At 36.9% G+C, this 21964-nt stretch overlaps 1 protein-coding gene across 1 annotated transcript in view; it reads left to right on the plus strand.

Annotated features, from left to right (window-relative positions):
* The window catches only part of FGF16 (fibroblast growth factor 16), a 46515-nt gene that overhangs the window by 16357 nt on the left and 8194 nt on the right, over positions 1-21964 (plus strand). Inside the window, exon 2 of the mRNA XM_044057675.1 lies at positions 5709-5812. Within this exon, the coding sequence (XP_043913610.1) occupies positions 5709-5812 (104 nt within the window). The remainder of the gene's footprint in view (positions 1-5708; positions 5813-21964) is intronic.

Here is a 21964-nt window from a genome sequence, read left to right on the forward strand (position 1 = left end):
GTGGGAGTGAACAGGTGACACCAGACAGCCCGCCCTAGGGGGATGGACTGGTGGTTCTTATTGGCTATATTTGTCACTGGCAAACAGTGACCTGCTGGCAAAGGAGAACAGCAGAAACCTGGGAAACAAACGCAATACTACAAAGCCTGTGGAGGTAGCTGACATAGCATATGGGTGGGAACACACACATGTAGTGGGGAGGGAGGGCATACTAGGCCTTGACAGTAATGCAAGTGATCATAACAGCCTCCATGGCTTGGGTTAAGACCATAGAGAATACCCCTATTGTCTAGATGATGCAGTTAAGAGTGGATGGAAATACCAAATAGTTTCATAGACTGGAGACTGTGTGGTCCAGTCCTTAAGTATGGATGTACCCATTCTGGGAGGTTGAAGTATAGCTCTCAACCTTTGGCCTCCATTATCAGGGACAAAGCAAAACCAATTAGTAAAAAGGACACAAATTAGGGACATAATTTTAAGTCCTGGTGCTATTAATATACATTTTCTCAAAACAAATGTCCAGATATAAGAGGTATGGAGCAAACAAGAACAAATTAGGGGTATCCTTGAAAATTAGGGAGAGCTGAGAGGTATGACCAGACCCACTTAGGGATGACAGCATTCAGGAAGAGGTACAAACTTCTACATTGTTGCTGGAATGATTGCCATCTGTGATCATCCCCTCTTCCCCTAATGGTGACACTACATGGTGCAAGGTACTGGATGACTAGGAGTGCTTATGGTTTGCCTAAGGGTGCCTGATGGTCAGAAGCATGGAGGAAAAAGATTATAGAAAAAAGTATCTCCAAGTATATTTGAATGTATGAGTTGACTACAAGTTTTACGAATATAAATGAATATAACTGGTGTTATTTTTAGTATTGCATGTTTGTGTGGATTAATGTACACTATGGAAAGCAAAGAAAGCTCAAAATAAGAATACAGGAAAGCATTAATGTTAAGAGTAAAAGACATCATGATACTGTGACTGCACACGCAGGTATGGAACAGGGTAGAAATGCTGATGTTTCATGTTTTAGCACATTGTTCTGACAGATAAGGAAGATCCCTGAACAGTGTTTTACTTACAAAATATGCTGAGATGATTCTTAAATTCCAGAATGTGATCCCTTATGAGCAAACAGTAAATCAAATTAGACGTTATTTGGCTTATTTTACTTGCAATTGTTTTAGTTATGTTTTCATACTTTAAACATTTTATTTTTAAACATTTTTATTATTTAACTTGTTTGTTACTGGAGTTGTGTCCTTAGTTCTTGGAAGATATATATTTCCCATCGTGCTTACCCTTTCAATTAAAAAGTGCTTTAGCCATTTTTATAGTTTTCTAGGTGGTATAGCATCAAATGTATTTGATGGATGAGGTGTCATGTCACACTTGCCCTTTTTCCACAATCGGTTTTCTTCAAGAGGTATCGGTTTGTGCTGTAGATAGATACACACATCAGTTCGCGTATGTGTTGATTTACAAGAGGATCTTATGAAGTATACAGGCACCACTGGCCAGAGGTAACAGCTAAGAGGTTCACAGTTGTCAGAATTCTATCTGTGTAAGGGAAAGATAACCAATAATGCCTAGCCTTTCCTGGTTTGGCTGACTTCTGAGCAGTCCTGATCTGTTCTTAGACCTTATATCCCTGACTTGGTAAGTGATAAGATTTCTAATGTCTGACCTCTTTATACTCTTGGGATAACCAAACAAACCACTCATTCTGACTGTAATTTATTTTAGTAAATTCATCCTATTTTTAAACTATGCATCAGTCCTTGTCCTATAATATATTAGCAGTGGTCTACACAACTATATCATGAAATTAAGATTTTTATTAAGACACAAAATTAATACATAGTATATACCTCCTAATCACGGTGGTACTTTTCAAATGGTGTGGATAATTTCTGCTTGTGTCAAAATGTTCTTTTTCCTTTCCCACTGTTATCTACCATAATTTCCTGCTACGTGACGCTCAGAGTGGTGTGGTGGTGGTGGTGGTGGTGGTGTGATATGTGAGATATTTGTCTACCAGAAAAGCTAGTTGATTTTTTTTTTTTCATGCATTAGGAGTTTGATTTCATGAGCGACCAGGAAAGTACAATATTTGTTGCAAGGGTGGGTCATGAGATATCATATTAAATTGAAGATAAGGCATGAAAAGGAACAGAAGCTGACTTCCTGACTTTAAAGCATTATATTTCAGGAGTCCATTTCGGCAAGTATCATTGTAGTGTGCTGTATGTAAATTACTTTTTCTTTCTTTCTTTCGTTCAGAAAAACTCAAAAAACTTTGAAACTGTTGGGGGGAAAAATATACACTCACTCACACACACACACACACACACACACACACACACACACACACACACACACACACACACACACACACACACACACACACACACACACACACACACACATTGCGCTTATTGGCTTCCTTTCTTCTAATATGTAGTGATGTCCCAGACCAGCTGATCCAGTTTATTTCTGCTTGCACCTCCTAGATCTCAGTATGGAACATAAACACTATGCCGTTAGGAAATATTGGGTGAACATAGATCAGGATAAGACAGCTGCATTGCAAAACAAAAAAAGTAATTAATTTTATAATCAAGGTTTTTCAGTGAGCTAACTGTTAGTGTAGTTATATAAAACTCAGTCTATAATGTTGCTCAACCTCTCAACTGTCCAGATTTTTGAAGACTGCCCAGATTTTTGTCTCATATTTTTGATCTGTTCATTATAAAATGCGTGGTTTAGTGATAAATCACTTAGGACTGATGGCATTAAATAAGGTCAGACAACTGATATTCAGATTTCATACCATTTAGAAAATGCATACTAATGTAAAACCTGTTTTTCTGTCAACTTTCCAAGTTTATAAGGGCAGTATTTAAAAATTGTCCCTATTTTTGGGTATTTGCCTGCTCTTTATTTTGGTCTTTGTCCACATTTCTTGTGCTTAGGGGTTAAGATGTATGGGGGACTGCCATTAGTAATAGAGGTACCCAGTTACCTTACCAGGACATATAAGCGCACAAAGAGCAACCAGTGTCTTAAATTAAGAATTTATTTTAACTAATTCCCTCCTGTTGCTATATAATTTGCTTACTGCACCTTTAGACACAATTTTTTTCTCTCATTGTACAGAATAAGTGTATATTCGGGTATCTACAACTGTAAGTTTTAGTAACCTCATATTTACAGTGGTACCATTCATCAGATATATCTTAAATTTGGATTTTATGTCACAGCACAGTAAATATGAACTTCGTAATGTTTTGTAAATAACTTGCAGTACTTCAGCAACCACTCAAGCTGCACAGATATTGTTCAACCAGCTGCATGCTTTTGTAGGAGACTAAGCACTTCTGCCTTTGTTGCTTGGTTATGGAGTCATTCAGAGAAATGTGAAAATTGACAATATAAATATATGAAGCATTTAACATCACCATCTACACTATGCAAAGGTTGTGTCCGTGCATTTCTTTTGTCCATCAGATAAGATTTAGGATGAATTATTTTGTGGTTTTGCAGATATTAATGCAAATATAAACAAGCAGAATGGCACACTGATGCAGTGAATAACATTACCGCTTCTCAGCAAGAGATTTGTGGTGCCTTCTGTTCAGAGCCTGCATGTTGTAGCTGTGTTTGTGAGGGTTTTTTCAGGGTACTGCAGTTTCCTTCCACATACCAAAGACATGGTAGGCGGATTGGTGTCCATAGGTGGGTATGTGTGATGAGGAACAAGGACATAGCAATATAATTCCATCCTGTACTTGTCTAGTAAATTCCGTGGATGGCAGTGGCTGTTTTGTGGGTCACAGTAGGAGTTGTATGTGATTCAAAAGCAATGGCTGGATGGATGGACAGGCAATGTTAGATGCATGACTGGAGTTCAAGCTTTTAAAACTCTTCTTTACAGATTGTCAACTTGGAAAGCTTATCTATCACAGTCAATTCTTTGATCAAACTAGTTTACAAGCATCATCTTATTTGCATAATGCTGGATAGCATGAACATAATTACTTAATTATTTTTGCCTGTTAACCAGGTAAACCCACTATGTAAAAGTACCTTCCAGGTAGCTCAGAAAGCAGTCTTACTTTCATCTCATTCTAAGGCAGCTTTAGTAAATGATAACTTTCATTTTAAAGAGAAAAAGACTTGTGTTGGAATATAATTTTAGTAATATTTTGTGAGACTGTTGGCTTTTATTTGTGTAAGTTATCACAGTCCAAAATGAGAGCAAGGTGATATGTTCCATGGAGATTTATGTAATGTGATAATTCTGCATGGAGGTTTAGGTAATGTGATAGTTCTGCATGGAGGTTTAGGTAATGTGATAGTTCTGCATGGAGGTTTATGTAATGTGATAGTTCTAGCTGGCAGGCAGTTGTTCACTTGTGAGAAGTACTGAGTGCTACCATTTGAGTTTATATTATGTTTAGTGTCTATCTGTCTCTTCTGGTACAAACTCCTGAACACTAAAAATCTTTGCAGTAAAAATGTTTACGCATGCGTCACCCCTGTGCAATCATTAATTGCCTGTATTAACAGTGCTGATGTGGCTATGTTATATAGACTGGTAGTCATTTGAGTATAGATGATTGAATCCATAATAACGAGTGTTATTACAATGTACTATCCATTAGACTGCTTTCATAAATATCCATGAGCCCCTTGCTTGTGAACTATTTCCATTCAACTTAACCCCACATGGGGAGTATACCCCCATGTAACTTGCAAACCCCATGATGATCAAAATATCACTTGCAATAGATGAGATATTCACCTGATTGTGAGTTCATATCCCCACCATGTGTATTATTAATTCATTTCAAGGGACTGATTCCTACGTCATCACAAGTTTTAGGTTAAACAATAACCTGAACTTTTGCTATGGAAATAACAGTTCTGGTATATTGGCAGGCTAGAGGGTCATCATACCTGAAATATTTGTGTGTATGTAAATGTTTCACACATTGCATATGGAAAACTATATATACCTTGCTTCCAGAGTGTATTATTTCGAAGTATTTTTCAAGCAATTTCTGAAACATGCATTTCCTTCCATAAAATTTGTTTGTATTCTGTAGTAGTTTCAAAGCTGTGCAAGCCATTTTATTTATTTTATTTTTATTTATCATTTGTTAACCGGGAAAGTCCGACTTGGAACAAAGCCAATTTTCAGAGGAGGCCCAGGGAAAAATGCTCCAGATGTATGTCTTTTTAAGACATAAGAAGTAGTGGTAGTTGATACATTTATTTGCCCCCTTACTTTGAATGCAACTGATAAATTCACTTTGTTTGAACCCATACCTTCCATTTTTATTATTTCAAAGTGCTTCACCAGACAAATGTGTTCAAGATAAAAAAAAAAGTGGAATATGACCCGTGTTAAAAAAACTGCAAATGTTAAGTAAATTTTTTTTTTGCATGAAGCATTTTTTTTACAATTACATTTTATCTATTGTCTACGTTTGGCTTGGGCCAGGGATGGAAAGGTTCTTCTGCCAGCCTACCTGGCTAAGAAAAAGATAAATAAATAAAAGTTTTATACAATATAATTTTGGATACCACTTGAAAGCAACAGCTAATACAAAACTGTTTTATTGAGCTAGAAGCCATGTGTTTGTTAAATTTTGTAATACATTTTTTTATTTTGTTTTATTTTATTTTTTAGGAATCCTAGAGTTTATTAGTTTTGCCGTGGGCCTAGTTAGCATTCGGGGAGTGGATTCAGGACTCTACCTTGGAATGAATGAGAGAGGCGAGCTGTATGGGTCGGTAAGTTTCAAATATTTTAACAGGCTTGACATGTAGCTCAGTGTTAGCATTGCACAGGGTGGGAGGCATATGTATATGTGTGCTGAATATTTAGATCATATGTTCTTTCTGCAGATTATGTGAGTCACTGCAGTTTCTCTCCACATGAGGTTGGCTACAACTAAATGCTAATTAAGAGAATAAAACTCTCTAAGGTGTACGTTGTTGATGTCATTCTAGTAAAACATGGCCAAGTATGACAGGCAAAGCTCGATGAAGCAGAATTTCCTGAATACGTGTGGTCTGTAGGCTTATGCTGTCCTACTGATATTCATTATTGCTTATTCCTTTTCTTATACCAAAAAAAAGATAAGATTTTCAGAATTTAAAAGTACTGCTGTTTCCAGAACTGTTTCAATATCTTCCTCTGAAAGTCAGAACAGCAGCTGTCAGTTGTTATTTGTCACATAGCAAATGTGCATAGTTAAATTATATCAGAAGAGGAACTGCAGCTGTTGTCTGCCTTCATGAGCAGGGACTCAAACATTTGTTGTATAAACATATACCTGTTGGGAGAACAGTAAGAATTTTAATAGTTAAAGGTCCCATCACAGTTGCATGAATATAACTGTAGCTACATTAATATGCATGTGGCAAGCTAAGTACAGCTGTTTGAACATTTAATCTGGTCAGGGGCCAAGATATCTGTCTATGACTTGTTTACCTCAAGCTTATTTAGTGATCTGTATTTATTTTGTTACTGTGTTAAAAGCACTGGCAGTTTCAAACCTTAGCCAGAAAAGACGTGAAAAATAAAAATAAATTGTGAACATAATGATTTATGAAGTAAGACTTACAGTGCTGATGTAAACAAAAGTCTTAAACATTGGTAGAGGCAATAAGGCAGTCAGTAGGAAAAAATATCTATGGTTTTGCACATCTGTGACATTAAATTTTAATTAACATTATTTACAGAGTTACAGATTTTTCATACAACGCAATATAATGTACTGCTACTACCACAGAAGAAATTGTAGAAGGGGTGGAAGGTTAGTCTTCAAGGAAATGCACAGCCAATGATTAGAGTTTTGTAGGCCAGTTTCATAAAAAAATATGATTCACTTTACTTTGCACAGTGTGTGTGTTTATGCACCATTGTCATTTTCCGCTCTTTAGCAAACATTTTTATTCTATTGGGTGTATTCTGTGATCTCCCCAGTTATCCTTCCAGGAGAGGTAGCCTATTGTTTCCCATCTGGTTTTCTGCACAGAGCAGCCTATGATATTCCAGTAACTTGTTACCCAGCACATCTTGGTAAGCCACTTGAGTCTTTGTTTAAGCGACCTAAAACCAGTGGTCCTCTGTGATTCCACAGCTCCAAGGACTGGGGTTCATGCCTGCCCTTCTCTCATTGTGTGGAAAGCACATATATTTTGTTGACCTGGGACAAAAGGCCAAGGGGTTATGGCTGAAAAGAGTATGAAAGGACCCAGTTCACTTAACCTGATTAACAGATATAGGATTAGTTTTCATTTTTAATTTAAAGTATATATTTTTTGTTGAGATATTTTGAGATTTTCCTACCCAGCTACATTACAGAGTCTTTTACTACCCATTTACTCACACGTACAACCCATTCTGCAGTGGTTTCTACAGTTTCTTAGCTTACCTACCTACCAGTTCCATGAGTACCAACAAATCTCTAGGTAACCAGCCTCAAATCATATATAGTCTTTAACTGTCTACCTGCTCTACTGATCAGGGTAAGTATGATTTTTTTTTTTCTTCATTTAAGTTGACATTTGTCCCTGATTGCTCTGTTCAAACACTTCTTCCATTTAAAAAGTTGTAGGTTTATCATTATATGGAGGGCATGAGCACTACTTTTGTTGAGTTACTTATTCAGTTAAACAAGGTAAAGTCTAATACGATCGTGGGTCAGTCCTCTGTGATCTGTAGGAAGAAGGTCAAAGCCATTAAGAGTACATGGCACATTATAAACATTCCCAGTCTGCTAGGTAACATTCCCATGTAGCGTCTTACAGTCTGTCTTTCTAGCTCTTCATTGCTGTCTTCCTCTTCTTTCGGCTTTTCCCGGTTAGGGGTCGCCACAGCAGATCACCTGTCTGGTCATGACTGGCAGTGGAGCTTTACGGTGTCGAGTTCCCAGCCTGGCGCCCAACCTTCCACAGAAGGCACACACACACACACACACACACACACACACACACACACACACACACACACACACACACACATGCACGCACTCACACCTAGGGCCAATTTAGAGTGTCCAATCCACCTACAGCATGTCTTTGGGATGTGGGAGGAAACCAGAGCACCCAGAGGAAACCCACGCAATCACAGGGAGGACATGCAGACTCCACACAGAATGCACCCCAGCCGAGGATCGAACTGGAGAACCTCTTGCTGTGAGGCAGCAACGCTAACTGCTGCACCACCGCTGCCGCCCTTAGATCTTCATTGCTGTGCTTAAGCTAATTCTTATTCTCTATTACAGCCTGATGATAGGCTCATAAGGTTTATATCCTCTTATGTAAACACTAGGCTATCAGTCTGTAGAATATTGAAAGCCTGGCCAGTAATCAGCGGTCAGAATAAAATCTTGTATCTTTGAGGTAAAGAGCTTAACCGTTATGCCAACCCTTCTGTCAGGATGGTGATTACTTTGAGAATTTTCAAGTTCTGAGTGAAAAGACTTTTGTATACTTCTTGTTGTATTAAAGTTTATCCTTAAGACTCACTTGCATTTTGCCCTGTTTTATAATTTATTTTTTATTTTCATACCTAGGCTCATTTTTTTCTCCAATATAAATAAATAAATACATATATACATAAACAAATAGGTAGAGGGTGGGTATGGCATACTTTTTTTACATTTGTTGACCGGGCTAATAGTTAAGGTCTTCACCTCTCGGATATAAGGTAGGTAGGTAGGTAGATAACTGCATACTTACTTTTTATTACTTTTCCTTTACAAACTTATGCTTTTTGACTTCTGGTTGTTGGTGTGTGTTGGCATCAAGGGAAGTTTTATTACTTTATATCTGTCTTCTCACTTGGAGACCTGCGGTACTGTTATTGCATTGTTCCTTACAGCTAGGTTTTATGCTTCTGTCGATAGAGATGGCTGGTTACTCTTATTAAGGTGCTCCTAGTTTCTGTTGTTTACAGTTTTGAGCAGTTGCTCTTACCTTTGTCATGGATCGAGTGTTTCATTGTCTTTGTGGAAAGACTGTGGATTTATTTAGAAGTAAACTTACCAAGGTAACTAATATTACTCTGGGTACCAAAAAAATGTCATGGCTAATCTTTTGAATGACCAATTAGCCTTATGTTTTGTATAAACATATGAACTTATATGGTCAGCTGTAGAACCTTCTTCCATTGCTTCGCCTTGCATGATGGAAGGGCAATTGGTTGCTTTTTCCATTCTCTGTTTCAAATTACAAACCTTGCAACATATTTTATGTAACATGTTCCATTCATTCATTAATTTTAATTGTCAGACACCACACCAACTTTATCTTAACCAAGGCTATGGGGGAGCAAAGGTTTATCCTGGCAAGTAAACTGCCACTCCTATTGAGGGGGGGGGGTGACTAAAGTATCGTCACCACCAAGGGGTATTACAGTTAAAGTCTTCAATGGCTCTTTCACCCTAAAGTTACAAGAATGCCTTTTTCATTCCTTATTTCAAACTGCAAACCCTACTGGCAGATGATTTTAACTGAAATTAATTAATTCATTCATTCGTTCCTTCATTGTCACATACCAGCTTTATCCTAATAAAGGTTATGGGGGGAGTCAAATCCTATCCCGGCAAGTGAAGAGGATAAGGTAGGGGGTCATTGCTAGACAGGGTGCTAGTCTAGTGTAAGACATACACAAGTGGACCATAGCTCTCAAACTCTTAGCACAAAAAATCTGAGCAAAGCCAAAAATAATGGGGGACAAAGGCATAAAAATAGGGACGACTTTTACATTTTGCTCTTATAAACCTAGGTGCTAGAATAAAAGGTTTTGTGTTAGCATGCATGTTTTCTGAAGGATATAAAGTCTGAAACTCAAATGACTATTTAATGATTTTGATCCTAAATGATTTGCCAGAAAAACACATTTTATGAGGAACAGACCAAAAATTAAACAAAAATTTGTTAGTTGAGAGGTACAGAGTGGACAGGGAGGACCTGCAGTCTCTAGACACAAGCCAAAAGTGAAACTGAAGGTGTGAGGTAGAAAGACTAACTGCTTCATCATTATGTTGCCTCAAAGTTAAATTTCAGAAGCAAAATATATTTTACTAAGACAGTTCTATTTCTTCACTAGGAAATGTATTAGTTGATTTCAAAAAGAGGGAAGATAAAACTGTGGTCTGTTAGTGAAACACTAGGGCTGTTGATTATAAAACAATTGATCTAGGTTTGTGATCATATGGGACATCTGATGAGTGACCATAGGACCGAAACTAGAATGCTGAGATGATATGTTCCACCTTCATCAAGCTGGGCAAGCCTCTTGGGTCTTACAAGGCTTACTGTCTCTATAAGGAAGTTACGTGATAGCATGAGATGATATAATAAGCATCAAAGAGACTTATCTGTCATTTTCTGATGTGATACTTGTCATTGTCCTAAAAAATAGTATGATATCATAATAGGGCAACCCACCCATCATCCGGTGTAGAACTAAACAAGTCGAAGGTCCTGTAGAGGGCATCCAAAGTCAAAGTAAAATCTAAGAGAAGGATAAGAAACAAGAAGGGGAGAATAGTCTGTTGTTGGATCCATGCAGACATTTCTTGCTCCATAGAGCCATCTGTTGTTTAGAATGCATCAGCTACACTCCTTCGGCCTACTAGTTGAAGATGATATTAGTTTATGTCTTCTAAACACATCCACACCTGTCCCTGTGCAGAGATAGGAAGCTGCTGTGATAATCATAATATCAGATGGGGATGGAAAAATATCAGTGCAACAAACCTTCTTGAGTTACCTTCCTGCATGAAAATGAAACATGGTGATATTTTTTAATATTTATAAAAGCTAACCTGTAAAATAGTAATAGAAATGCTTTTATTTGTTGGCAGGAAACTCGTGTTTTTTTATTACTAACTCTGTCCCTAAATCCCTGATTCTGTATCGGCTCCATCAGTATTTTTTCTTTTGCATTTTCTTTTCATAGTTTCCATTTAACTTGTTTGTTCTTCTGTATTTATTTCACTAGAATTACAGAGCACAGATGGGGATGAGATTCCTTATGTTATGCAGGTGCCTGTAGCATTTTGAAGCAAAGAAGTTTAATCCTCTTCAGAATTCTGGCAAATGTGAAGAGCAAGATATTTGCACATTTTGTCTTCTCAGGATTATTTCAGGAATGCCGTCTCTTTCTTTTCTTGGCAACAGAACTGCATAGCTGATGGGGAATTTGAACACATAAATGGCTTAAGAAACACTTTGAACCATTTTGAGCTGTAAGAGATGCTGAAACACCAGCTATAAATATAATATAAATCAGAATAAATGCATGTTTTAGAAAATAGAACTTAAAGTGTAACTTGATACATTTCAGAGATGCTGCTCCTTTGAAAAATGCCTTCTAAGTATCTGGACATTTAAGCATGAGACAATCGCTTACAGCTACAAGTGTCGGGTATGCTAAGAAGTAAACCATTCTAACTTTTAGCAGTGATATCACAATTCATTAGAGCAGTAACAAAATTAAGAAAGTAAAGGATATATCTATATCTATCTATATGTATATATATATATATATATATATATATATATATATATATATATATATATATATATATATATATATATATATATGTCAAGTTTAGGAGATATGCGAAAAAGAGCACAGGGTGGGGGGGGGGTCGGCATTATCATGATGGACTTGTATGCAGGTTTATGTGAAGATACAGGTTTGATTTTTATTACCAGGTAACCCTGTCTGTGCATCTTGCTGTCTAACTTGACTAACAGATTATTTTGCCTACACAATGTTTCCATTCTAAACTGTTCTGTAATAATTTTCTTCAGCAAGAGCCAAAAACACTATAATGAAGTGTGAGCTGAGTGCAGATGTGCTGTTTAGACTGCTGGCTGCAAACAGTAGAGTTGGGAAAATGCCTTCTGTATGAAATTGTTCTTCACTTTCATGCAATAGGTTCAACAAGTCTGACTTGGAAAGGTCACAGTGCTGCTGCAAGTATTAATTTTAATTTAGGGACAGATCAAAGGGTGCATTTGAAACTGTTCTGGCACTGTTTCACACAGCATCTGTTTTCCCAGTCAATCATATCTTCTCGTCTAAAAATATTAGCCCTGTTATTTCATACGGTCAGTACCAACCACCAAGCACTTTACACTTGTGTAATTACAGACAGCTCTCTATCATACCAGCAAGTTTTTGTACAGTTTATGGTAGAATAACCTATGCTCATGTCTCATCTTATGTGACCAGTTATATATCACATTTCTCCATCATTGGAACGGCACATTTACACTGCCTAAAAAATGGGTGTGACTTTATTACTGGAATAGTGCTAGTAATATCTGACATTCTTGAAACACTGCTATTAGCACGCTGTATCAACGTCAAAGTCTAAAGCTATGCTAAGAAGCTTTCTGAGCGCTGTCTTGCCTAAACAATGCTAATATTGTAGATCATTTCATTGGTAGCTCATACTGATGAATCTGTTGGGACTGATAGTGTTTGTGATAGAAAGGGAAAGAAAGCTTTCTGCTGAAGTATTGAATGCTTCAGAGAGGAAAGGCTGAGAACATATATTTATGTAGTTTGTTTCTATCTCTTGACTGAGAAAACCCTCAAGTACATTTTTTCAGACCCAACCTTCACTTGTCAGATTAGGAGACATTCTTAAGACTCGCTGTGTATAAATAGAAGAGGGAATTGGAATTAGCGCTATAGCATGAAGCCTTTTAAGCAAATACATCCCTAACCCTCACCAGGACACTACCAGGTCTCTTCCATTCGTGCAGCCATAATGACCACAGCTAGTGGTCAGCAGACTTTTCATTTCATAGGACTAATCATGTACTAAGCTGATGGATCAGCTGTGGCAAGCTTTGTTAGTCATCAGTCAAATTAAGTTTTTTAGAGGGTGGAAAAGACAGTCTGTGAATAATTTAACCATGGCTTGAGTATGCAGACAAAACTGCATCGTCCTGCCCTTCATATTCCTGAATGAATGCAGGGTACTTTACTCCAATGTAACCTACACAATGTATTTTGCTGCAATATCATATATGCATGGTAATTTTAACAACATAGATTATCAAAGATGATGTAATAAAATGACAATGCGCACAGTGGCTTGCTGTTACAAGATTTACAGAACACTGGCATGAAGCTACTGATCATGCGACTTGTCTTCCCTTTTAACTGTAGCCTTAAAAAAGCTCTTATTCACAAGCACCTCGGTATATCTATATGTATGTATATGTGTATCTATATATATATATATATATATATATATATATATATATTATATACATATATGTCTATATATCTATATATCTATATATCTATATCTATCTATATCTATATCTATATATCTATATTATATATATATATATATATATATATATATATATATATATATATATATATATATATATATATATATGCATAAATATATCTCCTTGCCTTAAAGAATATGTGTTCACTACAGATTTAAAATTTACATACACAGCTAGTAAAATAGCTGCTTTCTGTTACTGTATGAGTAATGTAATACACAAAAAGTATCGACACACAAATATACTTTGCATCTATGTATAATCATTATTTCTGAGTAGTTTCTTGATCCATCTTTCAACTGGAAATGTTTACAGTCACTGTTTATGATTTTTATTGATTTTGCTGCTTTAACTCAGGTTAGCCACAGCGATGTGTAAGGAATGAGATAGCTCTCCTGACTGAACTCAGCTGTTTTGAAGAATTCAGAGAGAACTCAGAAACAAGATTCTTGTGTAGACAGTTTCTATTTGAAACAACTGTCACAGGATGACAGGCAGTGAGATTTCCTTACAGCGCTATCCATCTAGTAGATCAGACACATTTCTGTTTCTCCAGTAAATTTCCATATCTGAGCTTTGCACATAGTAAGTTCGAGGAATATGAGTGTGCACTTGTAGCAATAAAATACATTGGCATTTTATTTACAAAATAATGCATTTTTTTTTATTCTTGACTTGTTCTGTCTTGTTCTGCTTTCAGGACAGGATAAGGTCCTGCAAAGTTGTCAAATTAGAATTTTTGCTTCTGTAATAGTTGCTCATTAACAGTCTTTCTACTCTTTAGAACAAGCAGTGAAAGAAGATGTTAGCAATTTTGATTTCAGACAACAGCTCATCAGTAAATATGTTGAAGACAATCCTTTTGACTGCAGTGGAGTGTTTCTGTTTGTGTAATGGATAAGTAACAATTTGTCAGTTCAGGATAGGTTCACTTCTTTAGCATATTTTTCATAGCTGCACGTTGTGTTCAATCTTGGAGATCTTCCGTCTAATGTACCATCATTCCCAATTTTTTACAAAATTAAGAACGGTCAAACTTGCAACGGTTGTCAAATATAACATCTTCGGGTATTGCATATCTTTCCAGAATACCCTTCAGGATGTTATTGACAGCTTAACTTATGATGTCATGTAATTGCATCACCTCTCTGTATTTGACGTAATAGTCCACACACAGGAGAAAGTGTACATTTGTTTTATATTGGAAGAAATAACCCCCTACTTTCAGCCAAGGTAATGAAGGAATGTCATGAGGTGTGAGTTACTCCTTTTTGTATTGATTCTTAAACCTACCATAGAATTCAGTTTTGTAATAAATGCTCTTGTCTGCGTAGGTATGTTAGGCCAGTGCATGGTATCACAAGCTCTTTCCTTGCACATATGGAAAGGTGTGGCTCATGTAACTCACAGAGCAGTCATTCATGTTAAGTAAAAGTGGTTGCAAAGTCACTTTTAAACAGCAGTCCCCAAATTTATGAAAATTCATTATAATATGTAAATCACAATTTGATAAGATGATATAATGTTTTAATATTGCTAGGCCATACTGTCATAATCAAAAGTTTTACTGCATCTCTTTTCCTGATTTGTTTAATACATGTTTTTTGAGGACATTGACAACTCTGATGCTATTCAAAGCACATCCATCTATGTTTCCAAATATTGTTTGCACCCATTTAAATATGCACAGTCAGAATATCTGCTATGTGCATTTAATTTGCCAGGCTTGTACTGAACTTGCTGGTCCTATTTCTATAAAGATAACTTTCTTTGTAGGTGTGCAGGATCTTTACATAATTATTATTGTCTGAAGATATTTTACCTAACAGCTCTGTATTCCTCTTACCATAAATGTAATAATGGAATATTTGGCAACCTAAGACTGTGGAAAGCATGTCTTTTTCTGTCTTTGCATAGCATATTTGTGTGAATGTTAGTATTCTAGATGCATAAGCTAATGTATTACCCCTCTTGAAAAACATTGCACCTAGACTTGCTGACTAGCATTTGCTTGCATTGTAGTAGGTAGAGTCATATCATTTACACACATAAGTTTGTAACTCTTTTCTTGTTCAGCAGGCGAATGTCATGCCATATTGTGATCTATAGTCTTCCTTAGTAGTACTCTGACATCTAGCAAGTCATGAATAAACTTGGACAGATACTTCTCCATCCTTAGGAAATTCATAAGAGATGATTTGTCAGCAGGCTTTTGAATGCTTACTGTGGCTTTGACCATGGTAGCTTCTAGCTGAAACACATATGTACTTAAGACATGACCCATGCACTTCACAGAATTCACGTAGAGTTGACATTTGGTTCTGTTAAGCTTAAAGCATTGATATATCAGACTGTGAAGAAGCTTTGCTAGATGCATGTCATGTTCCTGATTTCTAGCACCCAAGAACAGAAGGTCATCATTTATGCTTACTACTATATCAATCCCTTCATCTATGGTTGCAGTTACCCTTTGGAACATTTCTGGGGTTGACGAGATTCCAAAGATAGCTGTAAGCTTTTGTATCTACCTAAGGATGTATTTAATGCATGCTGTTTCAAACTTGAGTTTGTTTAACTCGGTTTACCAAAATCCCAAATTGTATCATGGATAGAAAAAAACTTAAACATGTGGTATAGTTGATACTACATCTTCAGTAGTATGACGTGGACAATGTGCCCATCTGATCCAGTTGTTTAGTTGCTGAGAATCAATTTATGCAAGTGCCACACAAACATTTTTGACTAGAATATTTATTTATGTTGACAAGGTTAGTCACAGAAGACATATCCTATTTTCAGGTAAGGCAGAAAATATGGTTTATACTGACTGTGTGAAATATGCCTAGGACACTAGGAAAATCCCTGTGCTTTGTCTTATTACTGAGAAAGTAGGGGAGAGTCTGAGATATTGGTTGAATAGGTGGTGAGAGAAGGAGGAATGTTGGCAGTACAGATTGTAATGGGGATTATAAAGTTAAAGTTACTGTAATTAGAAATGACGTAGTGAGTGTTACAATGTTTAGACAAGATGAGGGCTTACTGATGGAGTTTTTTGCAGATAATGAATAAAAAGCAGCCAGATTCATAGTCAGAAGGGTGCATGGGTGATGAAATAGATGAGAAGCAAATACTTCATGAACACAGAAATTTGCAGGTGATGTTGAACAAATGATGAGGCATATCTGTATCTAGTAAAGCTTTTTTTACTGTTTATGTTCATCCAGTCAAATGTGTAAACAAAAATTTTATGATCTTATATTTGAGACATTTAAGTGATTTGTACAACATTCTCATAATAAGAAAAAAACTGTCTTGAAAAGAATGTAATAGAAAACTTCAGTATACAAAAAAAAAACATTTTGACATTCATTTTAGAGTAGATACTGTATGTGAATTTAAAATTTCCAAGTACTTAAAGGAGAGTTATGGGACTGTTTTCATTTTAAATAAAAAATGAGGATATGCACTGCAGGGTACGCGGCATGGGTGAATTTAAAGACTGAAAGCACTGCAGTAGAGCATTTATTGATTTTTTTTCACATGTAGAAACAGTACATGCCACTTAGGACAACAGAAGTTATGGGGATGTGGAGCATTTTTTGAACAAATGTATAAAAATAGGATGCAGTCTGGGAGGAAAAATGACATGTAAGTAAAAATTGTAAGCCTTTTTCCACAGTCAATAAACAGAGTTCACTTTCTTGTTAGACTGTCCATGTACACACAATGTACAAGACTAAGAAGATGTCACTGATGAAAATGCAGAAATTGCAGAAAGTTTTTCAATAAGAAGGCAACACAGGGATGGCAAAGATGCTTCATAGTATACTTTTTTGGGGAGACAAAGGTGAGGATAGTGAACTATGTCTGTAAGAATACAAAGGATGAGGACAAATGTGTTAGGATGTAATAGTTTTTAATTGCTAGGGATAGAAATGTTGAGAATGGGCTGGAAACATACTTCAGGATGAAATTCAAAAATCTGAGGAAGAGGACTAAAAGGGTAGCATAGAAGATTCAAGTAAAGAGGATATAGCAAATTCTACTGAGGAAATGAAAAGTAAAAGAACAAGAGGAAGGTTATAAACTAAACTTAAATAAAGATTGTTTGACTGTTGTATCTGGAAATATAAACAGTGTGAAAAATGAGGTATTAATCCCTACGTCACCCAATGGGTTGCTAACTGGCTTACTGATAGAACCCACACTGTAAAAGTAGCCAACTCCAAATCCAGCTCCAGACAAGTGACAAGTGGAGTACCTCAGGGTTCAGTCCTGGGACCACTCTTGTTTGGCATCTACTTCTCTGAAGTACAGGCCAATACTAAGGGACTCTGGCTAACAAAGTTTGCAGATGACTGCAAACTGGGAGCCATTATTGAATCCCCAAATGATGTGGATACTCTACAAAAGGGCCTTACAGAAACAGATGCTTGGTGCCAGAGCCATGGGCTCAAGCTCAATGCCAAGAAATGTATAGTTATCCCCTTTGGGAAAAAAACATGTACCCGTGAATTACCATATAGGTAGCAGTACACTAAACACCGAAAGTGTGATAAGAGACTTAGGGACACAGGTGGACAGTGGTCTCACCTTCGATAACCACATCGCCACAGCAGTCAGGAAATCCTTCTATGTGGCACACCTCATCACTAAGGGCTTTTCATCCAGAAAAAGGAGGTCATTGTCCCACTGTACTCATCCCTCATTAGACCCATTGTAGAATACAGTGCCCCATTTGGTATGTACCTCTCAAGACATCTGCAACACCTGGAAAGGCCGCAGAAATACCTCACTAAAAGAATCACAGGCCTAAAGAAGATGCCCTATGCTGACTGCCTTAAAAAACTCCAGCCATACTCTGTTGCATATCATCTACTCAGAGGCGATCTCTGCTTAACATACAAGGCCACGTCAAACCCAGAGCTGTTGGACATGCTACACTTAAAGAAATCCCAATCCCTCAGAGCCACACGCTCCAGGGATCTAAACCTTGTCATCACAATAAACAAAACATACTGGAGGGATAGATTCCTGAGCCAGAGACTCCCTAGACTCTGGAATAGATTGACCATACATGTCAAGCAGAGTGCCTCTTTGGCCCTCTTCAAAAGGAACCTTGTCGATTGGATAGTAGAAAGGAAATTCACCCTGGGGATCATGTCAGTCACCTTGCTAGACAGGGGTCCAGGGAAGTAAATAGTGTGGGAAGAAATAGCCAGGGAATTGTTATGGCTAGGCTTGTATAGGCCCTAGGGCTGATAGCCTAGTACCAACCTATGAACCAATATGAAATTCAGTTTTGTTATGGTATAGGTAAATAAGTCAGCACATGCTGGATATTACGTTACCTAAAGAAATGCAGAGAAATTACACTGAGGTCTTATGTAGACATGGAATTTGAATAGCTGATGAAGATGAGTGTTTGACTGTGGATGTGTTAAGAAAAGGTAAGAGTAAAGATAATAGATTCTATTGTGACAAAATGTGGGAGATATATATATATATATATATATATATATATATATATATATATATATATATATATAATTTGAAAAGGCTGTCACTTCTGGTAAATTGGCAAATTTATCCCAACTGGTGTATCAGAAGGGAAAGGAGAGTTTGAAAAATGTCCCTTTTGTCTAATATGTGTTTTGTTTAGATAGGAGACTATAGTTGTAATTTATAGAAGAAGCAGACAAAACTAGGGAGAAATATAAAAATAATTGTGGAATTATGGTATTTGGAGGCAGGTCGAAGTAGGTTACATAATATTAAAAGATCAGTAAAGGCAGGAATGAAATGATGTGTTACAGGCTTTTCTTATCACTTGACCATTTGGCTAAGATTTGGTGATGATGGTAAAAAACTGAGGATAAGGAAAGGATATAAAAGAATAAATGGACTAAAGAAATGATGCGTAGGAATGACTTTGGTACAAAGTAGTGATATAAGAAATGGAGTTATGGGTGAGTAATATTTAAAGACAAATTTAAAGAAATTTATTCTAGTAATATTTTTTTTCTGGGCATCATTGTGGTTCAGTGGTTCTCTGCTTATAGCTCCAAGGGTTCATTTTTAATCTCCAGACACTGCATGCGGTTTGCCTGGTCTTCCTATTTCTGTGCTTACTTTCTCTATGTAACCTGGTTTCTTTCACCTCCCAAAATATGTTAATTGATGGGCTACTTAAAATGCCCATCTATCTACCTACCTATCTATGTGTTGCATTTAACCCTGTCCTCCCTTTGTTAGTTCATCAACATTAGGCATTGGATAGCCATTAAATTCTGAAATGCTGTTCAGCTGCCCATTTTGATTACAAAACCTGATTGTTACATCAGACTTTGTGGCTAACATGATAGGATTGGATTGGTATGTTCACTTTTTGATTTCTTTATCAACCCAAAAATAAGCATTGCATACTTCCTCTTCTGGATCTTGGTGGCATTGGTGTTCTGTACAATTTTAAGCTGACCCTTTCCCCCAGGAATAATTTCAGTATGATATTGAATCAGATCTATTCTGCCATGAAAACACTTTTATGTTTTTTAACGTAAACTCCCTTTTGTCTCTTTCATCACCAGATTGTTTCTGTAAACTAACTACAGAACTTCTTCATATGACTTTAGAATAATGTTGGTCTTTCGGCTTTTTCCCCAGTAAGGGGTCGCCACAGTGGAACTCCGGTCCACTAATGATTGGCAGTAGATTTTTTACAAAATGCCGAGGTGCCAGCTTGACACCCAACCTTCAACTAAGGCACGCCCATTTACGCATGCATGTCTTTCGAACGCTACCCAACCGCGGGGAGGGCATGCAGACTCTACACAGAAGGCACTCCCAAGCCAAACCAAGAATCGTACCGGAGAACCTCTTGCTGTGACGTAACAACGCTACCGCTGTACCACCGTAGCATGTATGACTTTAGAATAATAATATCATATATTTGTTTTTGTCTTTTCCAGTCTGCGTAACCCCATAATTTATTTATTTTAAGTTCTGTGCTATTTCACACAGACCCTGCCATTTAGCAAAATCACACTTTTCTGTATAAGGCACCAAAATTAAGTTGTATTACTTCTGTTAAGGACTAAGGAAATGCTTTCAGTGATTCCTGGTCGAAATCTGATTCAATACCACAGTCAAACCATTCTAGGAGACAAAGCTAAATTGAAACCTTAGAGAATGTTAGAGGTAGAAGGAAAGGTTGTGCAAAAAGTAATAGAGTCATAACATAATTGCAACAGCCCCTCAACATTAACCTCAACCCTAATTAAACATTTGAGGTAAGTAGTGATTTTACAAAGGTTGACGGTATTTCTGACATAGATAGCTACCCAATGTCAAGATTGAGAGTGTTAGCAAAACTGGAGAAGGCAAAAACTGCACTGAATTGGCTGCAGCTTTTTAAAGTACAGCACCGTCTCACTTCAATTCTCCATGATGTGGATGGCCTATCAGTTCAACTCTCCATGATGTGGATGGCCTATCCAGAATATATAGGCTATCCAGCAGTCTGAAAACCAATGGATTGAGTCCAGGTGTTGGTCAGTTATAGAGTAGTGTGGTGTACCCTGCCAAAATAAGTGTCTAAATGAATGTGATAGTGTTGTAAACAGTGTTGTATTTTGTGTATGGACTATGTAAAACAAAGTGCTTGGTAAACAAATGCTAATGTATACATAAGTAAATAAATTACAAAAAAAAGTATTTCCTTAAAATATATAAGGTAAATAAAAGTCTTTCTTTAATAACAACGATGAACTTCTGTTATATCCCTAGAGGCAGCACATAGTGTGTGACACCATTCTGACCTACTGTAGAGTCATGGATGAAGGAATGGGGGTTGGTGTGGTATATTGGTTAAGGTGTTTGCCTCACTGACACGTGGGATAGAGCTTGATTCTAACCTTTGGTAGGGAAATTGGCTATGCTTAAAATGGCCTGCAGTGGCAGCTATCCTATTAATTAACTATAAACCTATGAACCTGTTAGTCAAAAAAGTGTTCCTTTCTCTGTAACTGAGATTATTGCTTTAAGAGCAGAGAAAAATGTTGTTGCTGTGTGGGTCTGAACTTCCTCAGTTTACCTAATACATACCAAACTGTAAAACAGGTCAGCATGCCCTTTCCTACAGTAGAGAATGTAGAACTTAGAAGATTAAAAGCAGGCAACACTTCATCTTCATTCAAAAAGATAACAATAAGTCTTTTTTTGTGCTAAATGGAAACTTGCAGATTTACCATATAAGACCTATAGTCTATAGGCTGAGATGCTGAACTTTGAGCCAAAGGTTCTGACTGAAAGGGAGCAGACAGTCCTTTGATTCGGTACCACTAATAGTCCCCTGTATACTCTTAATTGTGACAACCTCAAAGTCACATCAAATGTAATTAACATGACAGTCCTTTGATTCGGTACCACTAATAGTCCCCTGTATACTCTTAATTGTGACAACCTCAAAGTCACATCAAATGTAATTAACATGACAGTCCTTTGATTCGGTACCACTAATTGTCCCCTCTATACTCTTAATTGTGACAACCTCAAAGTCGCATCAAATGTAATTAACATGACAGTCCTTTGATTCGGTACCACTAA

The sequence above is a fragment of the Protopterus annectens genome, chromosome 15.part0 (genome assembly GCF_019279795.1).
Source record: "Protopterus annectens isolate FY-2018-M chromosome 15.part0, PAN1.0, whole genome shotgun sequence".
Lineage (NCBI taxonomy): Eukaryota > Metazoa > Chordata > Ceratodontiformes > Protopteridae > Protopterus > Protopterus annectens.